The 9,798-nt window shown below is 47.5% G+C and overlaps 1 protein-coding gene across 1 annotated transcript; it reads left to right on the forward strand.

Annotated features, from left to right (window-relative positions):
- Positions 1-7,827: 7,827 nt before the first annotated feature.
- On the forward strand, positions 7,828-9,537 carry LOC137527277 (piggyBac transposable element-derived protein 4-like). Its single transcript, XM_068247785.1, has one exon. The coding sequence runs from the start codon at positions 7,828-7,830 to the stop codon at positions 9,535-9,537; it is 1,710 nt and encodes a 569-aa protein (XP_068103886.1).
- Positions 9,538-9,798: the final 261 nt, after the last annotated feature.

Genomic DNA, 9,798 nt, shown 5'->3' on the forward strand with positions numbered 1-9,798 from the left:
TTCACAGGTCATTTTGCGACATTTGGTTTCAAGACTACTCCTCACGGTTTAGGGCCCCTAAAATGCCAGGGCAGTATAGGAACCCCACAAATGACCCCATTCTAGAAAGAAGACACCTAAAGGTATTCCGTTAGGAGTATGGTGAGTTCATAGAAGATTTTATTTTTTGTCACAAGTTAGCGGAAAATGACACTTTGTGAAAAAAAACAATTAAAATCAATTTCCGCTAACTTGTGACAAAAAAATAAAAACTTCTATGAACTCACCATACTCATAACGGAATACCTTGGGGTGTCTTCTTTCTAAAATGGGGTCATTAGTGGGGTTCCTATACTGCCCTGGCATTTTAGGGGCCCTAAACCGTGAGGAGTAGTCTTGAAACAAAAATGACCTGTGAAATCCTAAAGTTACTCATTTGACTTTGGGCCCCTTAGCGCAGTTGGGGTGCAAAAAAGTGCCACACATGTGGTATCGCCGTACTCGGGAGAAGTAGTATAATGTGTTTTGGGGTGTATTTTTTACACATACCCATGCTGGGTGGGAGAAATACCTCTGTAAATGACAATCTTTTGATTTTTTTTACACACAATTGTCCATTTACAGAGTTATTTCTCCCACCCAGCATGGGTATGTGTAAAAATACACCCCAAAACACATTGTACTTCTTCTCCCGAGTACGGCGATACCACATGTGTGGCACTTTTTTGCACCCTAACTGCGCTAAGGGGCCCAAAGTCCAATGAGTACCTTTAGGATTTCACAGGTCATTTTGAGAAATTTTGTTTCAAGACTACTCCTCACGGTTTAGGGCCCCTAAAATGCCAGGACAGTATAGAAACCCCACAAATGACTCCATTTTAGAAAGAAGACACCCCAAGGTATTCTGTTAGTAGTACGGTGAGTTCATAGAAGATTTTTTCACGTAACACTCTCAATATCAGTCTCTGGATTCTAGGCAAGGGGTCACATTGTAGCTCTACATAAACACATTGGTCAGACAACTGTCTAACAATTTCACCAACGTATTCATCACGATTTAATACAACAATAGCTCCCCCTTTATCTGCTGGACAAACAACGATTTCCTTATTGTTCTGCAAAGCTCTAAGGACAGAGGTCTCAGATTTAGACAAGTTATGAGAAACACGAAACACACCATTCTTGTAATAACGCTCAATAGCTAACAAGTTCTCCATTACTTTAGAGGTATAAACATCAATAATGGCATGACTAGGAGGTTTGAAAGTACTTGAGTTACGTAGACTAGTGTCTCTCAAGCGTAATGCATCACAGCCTGTGTTCCCAAAATCTCTAAAAAACTGAGGCCTGTGGAAGAGTGGCAAAAAAAATGTTTCAATTTAATTGAGCGGAAAAAACGGTATAAGTCTTGTTCCAATTTAAAAAAGTCAGGCAAAAAAGTTGGACTATAAGACAAGCTATAGTTAAGCACACGTTCCTCAACCTCAGATAACACATGGGAGGAAATATTTACCATCAGATTAGACGTAGTCATCTGCCCCTCCTGGGCCTGAGATTCATTGGGTTCCTGGGAGGTTTGTTTTTGGGTCCTCCGCCTGTATTTACGGCTCCCTCTGCGCTTCCTGCGCCTTGGGGATGAGCCAGGGAGTTATCCCTGGATGTAGCAGCCTCCTCGGAGCCCGATGTACCGGCTCCCGATCCACTTCCTCCAGGGTGACTTCTACCCGGTATCCTTCTGTAGCGACGTGCTGGTCTATTCTGGGATGGTGTAACATACCTGTTTCTCCCAGGGATATACGTAACCCGACTCATAATCTGATTTATCACGATTAAATTTGAATCTCCTCCTCGACTTTTAGCGGCTCCACCATTTTTTTATCAATGGCTTCAATAAATTTCTTATAATCTTCCCCATCATGTATTCTTTGATCCATTGAAGTGTAGATACTGTTTTCTCATCCAGCTCAGGTATCTCCTTCTGGATTCTTACAATAATAGGCAGCATTGCATCATAAGATGCTTTATTCCATATACGGACCCACACATCACTAAACTCTGGATCCTCTCCTCAGACCCTCATATTCAATCTGCAGGGGCTTCACATCCGGTTTTAAGAGGAAGGTTGTATCAGTCTCAATGGAGGCCAGGATTGAAGCGGCTTGGGTCCCGGAATAGTAAAAAGTATCCTCGACCTGTACTTCTGAATCAGCCATGGTGCTCAACCGGTAATAGTACAATACAAAGTTCTTCAAGTGTCCAGGAGCACCACTAAGGCCCAAAATCCAAGATGCTGGTGTGCTAAGATCCTTGGTTGGTCATGGCTGGTGATAGTTGGCCTGGGGCACTAAAAAGTACAAATCACGCCCTGGTGTTGATGGTTGAGAGGTTGGCAAAGAAATTTTGCCAGCTCGTCAAAGTGCATGAAGAGCCAGATATATTAGTTCACAGAGGGGGTAATGGCATTGGTATAATACCCATGCATCTCATGATGCCAGAAATAAAGTCTCTATGCGCACGGATCTGGCTGATATTCCCACAGTTAATAAGCTAGATATACTGTTGGTTACATAGGGGGTAACAATGCCAGTACAAGGTCATTGCATCTGCTGATACTAGAAATAAAGGCCCCTTTTCACATGGACATGGCAATTTTTCCTACATGGCACTTTTCCTGCAGTTATTTATAATTTAGTCAGAGAGATTGTCCCAATACTGAAATGACATCCCTCCATTCCAGAAAAAAGTAATGAACCGATCCAGAGTGAAAATAAACAGAGCCATCTTTAATTTCACGTGCAAAGCAGGGGGTTTGGCGGTCAGACATAAATTGCTAGATAGGATTCCAGGGCATTTTAGCAAGGATAGGCATTTCAGGAAGGACGGCAGGGGGCGTATGTAACGATTGTCCATGCAGATCGTGGTTGCGACTGGAACCAGACTGGCAGATCCACGATCTCTGCATGGCAATCGTTTTGGTTCCAACAAAACCAGAAGATCACAATGGAAATACTGACGTCTGCACAACAGAGTAGAACAAATGTGTTTTATTTACAATAATGCAAGGGTACAAATGCAGATCACCATACACATACAATATACAATCAAACAACGCGTGGTGCACCACAAATACCAGAACCCTGACTATCTATCTATCTATACAAATATATACAGCAACACACACAATTTGAGAATATATACAATAATACAATATATACAGACACGTCTCAGCAGAATCAGAACACAGGAGAATAGTCATACAAGCCAGGATCAATAATCAGAGAATACAAAGTACAATGTCTGAAAGCAGAGAATAGTCAGACTAGCAAGGATCAATACCAGGAGATCAGAATGCAGGAACAGAGTTCAGGAAGGTTGGCCAGAGTCACAACCCTGCAAGGAATCAAGAAGCAAAATGACCTAGCAATGTGCTGCTAGGAAGTCCGGCCTTAAATATGCAGCACATTGCTCAGGTGACTGACCAGAATCTTTTACAGTTCCATCTGCTGGTGAGCCTAGGAATTGCACTGCTCCCAGCCATATGAGAGCCATCTGCTGGTAGCCAGCGGAAGTCCACCTCAAGCTCCTTAGTGCTGCCACCAGCAGGATGACACAGGCAGAGATCATTACAGTACCCCCCTCTTTAGGAGCGAACTCCGAATGCTCCACACGATCTCCAGAGTTAGCCCCACCTGGGTCCCAATAGAAAAACCGAGGCTGGGTGGGCAGGGAGGGAGAGAAATCAAAAAACATAAAATATGGATGGACCACCGGAGTCTTTAGAGGCTGGACAGCCTGGACATGATGTGACTGGCAAGAGTCACGCAGAAACACAGATTGGGAAACAGAGACATCAGCAGCGTGGAGATCATCAGGATCCGGAGGAGCAGGAACAGACTGGAACCCATCAGGATCAAGAAGAGCCGGAGCAGACTTGAGATCCGCAGGAACACCGTACTTGGAAGCAACCCCTGGAACTGCGGACTTGGAAGCAACAACTGGAACCGCAGACTTGGAAGCAACAACTGGAGCAGCAGACTGGATACCCTCAGAAGCGGCAGCAGACTGGATACCCTCAGAAGCGGCAGCAGACTGGATACCCTCAGAAGCGGCAGCAGACTGGATACCCTCAGAAGCGGCAGCAGACTGGATACCCTCAGAAGCGGCAGCAGACTGGATACCCTCAGAAGCGGCAGCAGACTGGATACCCTCAGAAGCGGCAGCAGACTGGATACCCTCAGAAGCGGCAGCAGACTGGATACCCTCAGAAGCGGCAGCAGACTGGATACCCTCAGAAGCGGCAGCAGACTGGATACCCTCAGAAGCGGCAGCAGACTGGATACCCTCAGAAGCGGCAGCAGACTGGATACCCTCAGAAGCGGCAGCAGACTGGATATCCTCAGAAGCGGCAGCAGACTGGATATCCTCAGAAGCGGCAGCCGCAGCAGACTGGGTACACTCAGAAGCAGCAACAGAGTCACCAGACTTGAAAGCAGCAGCAGAGTCGCCAGACTTGGAAGCAACAGCAGAGTCGCCAGACTTGGAAGCAACAGCAGAGTCGCCAGACTTGGAAGCAACAGCAGAGTCCCCAGACTTGGAAGCAACAGCAGAGTCCCCAGACTTGGAAGCAACAGCAGAGTCCCCAGACTTGGAAGCAACAGCAGAGGTCTGTGACATCTGAGCAGTTAACTGGAAAGCTTCAGGTAATGCTGCAGGCAGATTAGCAACAGACTGAATAGTCTCGGGCAGGGCAGCAACAGGCTGGATGGTAAACTGGGTGCCCTCAAGTAGTCCAGCAGACCAGGCACTACCAGGAGAAGCAAGAACAGTAGCAACAAAAGTCTGTGAAGGCTGCATAACCTCAGGCAAAACAGAATACGGGATAACTTTAGGCAAGTTAACAGGTTGGGATGCTTCAGACAGGACAGCAGGCTCAGTAGTTTCAGACAGGACAGCAGCCTGTGTAACCTCATGGATCTGGACGTTTGGTTGAGCGCTTGGCTGGGCCGTTGGCTGAGCTCTTGGCTGGACCGTTGGCTGAGCGCTTGGCTGGACCGTTGGCTGAGCGCTTGGCTGGACCGTTGGCTGAGATCCCGATACAGTCTGTGCGGACTGGCACTCAAACTGTGTGAACTGAGCCTGTGCGGGCTGGATGCAACACTCTGCGGGCTGGATGCAACACTCTGCGGGCTGGATGCAACACTCTGCGGGCTGGATGCAACACTCTGCGGGCTGGATTGCAGGACTGGATACTGCAGGATAAACATTCTGGAGCTCTGCAGGCCTGGCAGGCTGACCCACTGTCAGCAAACCTAGTCCATGAAAGAGTCCACAAAGAAAGGCGAAGGACTGCTCAGGACAGACTGGAGATTGCTGAGGACACAAATCACCTGGAGTCTGCATGGACCTGGTTGAAGTCTGCACGGATCGAGGTGAAGTTCGTATGGAGCTGGATGAAGTTTGTATGGAGCTGCAAGGAGGCTGCACACGACTGGAATCGGCTGGAGGCTGCACACGACTGGAATCGGCTGGAGGCTGCACACGACTGGAATCGCCTGGAGGCTGCACACGACTGGAATCGCCTGGAGGCTGCACACGACTGGAATCGCCTGGAGGCTGCACATGCTCAATGGAGTTGGTAGGAAAGAATTTTTTTCTTTTTGGATGATGACTTGTTTTCTAATGATTTTTGCCAGGATCAAGGTGTGGGTCTGACTGCAGTTTGCAATGGAGTTTGTACAGATAACTGACATGCAGGTTGTGCACTCTGGACATAAGGGTTATCAGAGAGAGGATGAGATTGAAATTTAGAGGAAAGAATTTCTTGCCAGATGGCAATCAAAGCAGAGGCAGATTCATTCTCACACAAGGCATTAACCATCAGAGATCTTACTCCACAGATACAATTCCTAATAAACTCCTCATCTTGTTGCAAATAAAATGACATAAACTCTTCCCTATCATTCTTCAAATAACCATAATAAGCATTGATCTCTTCTGCAGTAAAATCAAAACTGACTCCATTGCTGCAATCTCTCCACTCATTTGATTCCTCAATCACATGCATGCCTGCATCTGCATTTGAATCAAATGACAAGATTTCCTTCCAACCTTGGATCAGAGCAGAGGCGGCTTCTTGCGGACACAATTTGTAACCACTCATCCTTTCCACAGCATGCACATATTTCAGCAGACAAGAACTTTCCATTTTAGAATAGTGGTTTAGAAAACTTTTCCTATCCTTCAAATGATCGAAAAGATAGTTAATATCTGCTGCACAAAAGACAGGCTCTAAACGAGATTGGTTCCTAACTGGCAGAGAATTTGTCTCTTAATAGAACTTGACTGAACTACATCAGAAACAGAATCAAGACTGGACTGAATTGTAGCAGACAAAGAACCAGTTTGTATTTTATTCTTTGCTGTCACAGAACAAGGTTTGCATTGGGAAATTAACATCTCTTCCCAGGCAGACATTAACAATGAGGTTTTTTCAAATTTGCATATTCTTAAATCAATTAATGATTGAAGGGATTGAACACAAGCTTGCATAATATGTTTGTCTTTCTTGGAGTAGAACTTAAAGGGATACTGTAGGGGGGTCGGGGGAAAATGAGTTGAAGTTACCCGGGGCTTCTAATGGTCCCCCGCAGACATCCTGTGCCCGCGCAGCCACTCACCGATGCTCCGGACCCGCCTCCAGTTCACTTCTGGAATTTCTGACTTTAAAGTCAGAAAACCACTGCGCCTGCATTGCCGTGTCCTCGCTCCCGCTGATGTCACCAGGAGTGTATTGCACAAGTCCAGTATGGTCTTTGGTCTGCGCAGTATGCTCCTGGTGCCATCAGCGGGAGCGAGGACACGGCAATGCAGGCGCAGTGGTTTTCTGACATTAAAGTCAGAAATTCCAGAAGTGAACTGGAGGCGGGGCCGGAGCATCGGTGAGTGGCTGCGCGGGCACAGGATGTCTGCGGGGGACCATTAGAAGCCCCGGGTAACTTCAACTCATTTTCCCCCGACCCCCCTACAGTATCCCTTTAACCCCCCTGGCGGTAAGCCCGACCTGTGTTCGGGCTCCGCTTTGTGTGCTGAAAGCGGTGAGCCCGAACACAGGTCGGGCTGGCTAAACACATGACGCGCAGTGTCTCTCTGGGTCCCGCGCGCTGATCGCGCTGCACAGCGGGACCCAGGCTTCTCCCTCCCGGCCGCCGGAGTCCCCATTACCTGGCTGATCTTCCGGGGACCCGGCGGCCTATCAGTGGAGCGGCGGTCATGGAGCGGCGGTCATGGAGCGGCGGCGTGACGTTGTGCGGCGGCGTGGGGTCATGGGGGAAGGAGGGAGGGAGTCAGGGAAAAAAAAAAAATAAAATAAATGACTGTGATTGGACACAGGGGGTAGGGAGGGAGAAATAAAACAGTCACATATAATAAACAATGTGATTGGCCACAGGGGGAGGGAGAGGAAAAAAAATAAAAATGACACAAATGATCTGATTGGCCACAGGGGTAGGGAGGCAGAAATGAAAACAAAAAAAAATGACAAGTGATCTGATTGGCCACAAGTAGCATTGAATTGAATACAAGTTAGTTTGTATTCAATTCAATGTTGCCATTTGCTCTCTGGAGACCGTGGCTGCTGGCTGTTTGATCTGTGAGTTGCTGATTGATTGATTACTGATTATTGGATACCCGTTACTGATTTTTGCCTGGATTTTTGACTATTCTCTTTGCCTTCTCCCTGCACTGATTTTGCCTGGACTTTGATTGATTTACTGTGTACCGATTTTTGCCTGGATTTTGACAACTCTCTGCCTGCCGTTTTCACCGACCTCTGTCTGCCTGTAGTTTGCTATGGCGTCCGCTTCAAGAAGGCAGCTCGCTGCGGAATCGCTGGTGGAGTTGGAGGACAGCGATTTGCAGTCACTGGCGGACTCAAGCGACAGTGACGCACCTGGGGACCTCTCATCCGACCCAGGTAGCGACAGCGAGAGTGATTCCATCACCACGGATGTTAGCGATGTCCGGGTCTGGTGCCCCGTTGACCTTTCTCAGGCACCGCCACCGCCCCCCCGTTTTCCTTTTACTGGGGAGCCTGGCCTGAAGAAAGTGTGTGAGCACAACCCCCTGGCCTACCTGCAGCTCTTCTTTGATGAGGCCGTTATTGAGAAGATTGTGGAGGAGACTAATCGTTATGCCACCCAACAACTGGCTGCTCCACGACGCCCCTTCTCAAGAAGCAGGACCTGGGAGCCGGTCACCAAAGAAGATATTTGGCTATTTTTGGGACTTATCATTCTGCAGGGGGTGGTGGGGAAGCCCCTGCAGAAGTGGTATTGGACCACCAACAAAATGATAGCGACCCCGTTCTTTGGTACGGTGATGAGCGAGTACCGGTTTTCGCTCATCATGAAATTTCTCCATTTCGCCAATAACGACACCTTTGAGGAGTCCACTCACCCTGCTCCCAAACTGAAAAAAATCTGGGAAGTGTACGAGATGGTGGTGGAGAACTTCAGGACCACGTATGTTCCAGAGCGGGATATATCCGTGGATGAGAGCCTGATGGCTTACAAGGGGAGGCTGAGCTGGCTGCAATTTATAGCTTCTAAGCGGGCCCGCTTTGGAATCAAATCTTATATGTTGTGTGAGTCTTCAACCGGGTACATCTGGAATACAGTTTTGTACACCGGAAAGGGAACAAAGTTCAATCCCCGGTTCAGCGACTACGGAGTGGCGACAAGTTCCGTTTTATCACTTGCTGAGCCGTTACTGGACAAGGGATATTGTGTCACCACGGACAATTTTTATTCTTCCCCGGAACTCTTTGAGATCCTCATAAAGCGTCGCACTGATGCCTACGGCACAGTTAGGCCGAACAGGCGGGAGATGCCTACATCTTTTGGGAAGCAGAAATTGAAACCAGGGGACATAGCTGCTTGGCAGAAAGGAAAGATGCTGGCTCTCCGCTGGCGGGATAAAAAAGACGTTTGTCTCCTTTCCACGGTCCACGACACCTCCACTGTTCCCACCAAAACGAGAGGAGGAAAGGAAATACAGAAGCCGCAGGTTGTGGTGGACTACAACCAAACAATGGGTGGAGTGGACAGAGCGGACCAAGCAGTGACATTTTATCCCGCAGTCCGCAAGCAGCAGAAGAAGTACTATAAAAAGATATTCCGACATCTTCTGGAGCAGTCTCTGTGGAATTCTTATATACTCTACAAGCAGCGCAGTGAAAGGCCAATTACTCACGCGGACTACATATGGAGGATGTGCGAGTGTATCTGTTTGCGGTACCAGACTGCCGCAGATGCCAGAACTGGGCGACGTGCCTCCTATGTCGTTAACCCGGAGCGACTCACTGGCCGGCACTTCCCGGAGCACATACCTCCCACCGCCAAAAAAAACACACCAACCAGGACATGTGTGGTGTGCTGCTCTAAGACCGATGAGAGGGGCAAAAAAGTCAGGAAGGAGTCGCGCATCTACTGCCCTGACTGCAATGTTGGACTCTGTGCTGCTCCCTGCTTTAAAATTTATCATACACGGGAGGTGTACTAAGTATACATGTACATAATGTGTATAATTATCTTCTTGCTGCCTTATTTGTACAGTTTTCCTATTTTTTCAGTTTATTGATAAATTTTATTATTTCAGCAAATTTGTGTTCCAGTCTTTTATTTATATGCAGAATGTCTACCAGGCCTCTATTCTGATATATTTTGGTGAGTTAAGACTTAAGAATTGGAGGTCTAAAATTCTTGAAAAAAAAATGTACCGCTTTTGACTCCTAATTCCAGACAGAAATGAACCGCCAGGGAG

Source organism: Hyperolius riggenbachi, chromosome 8 (genome assembly GCF_040937935.1).
Source record: "Hyperolius riggenbachi isolate aHypRig1 chromosome 8, aHypRig1.pri, whole genome shotgun sequence".
NCBI lineage: Eukaryota > Metazoa > Chordata > Amphibia > Anura > Hyperoliidae > Hyperolius > Hyperolius riggenbachi.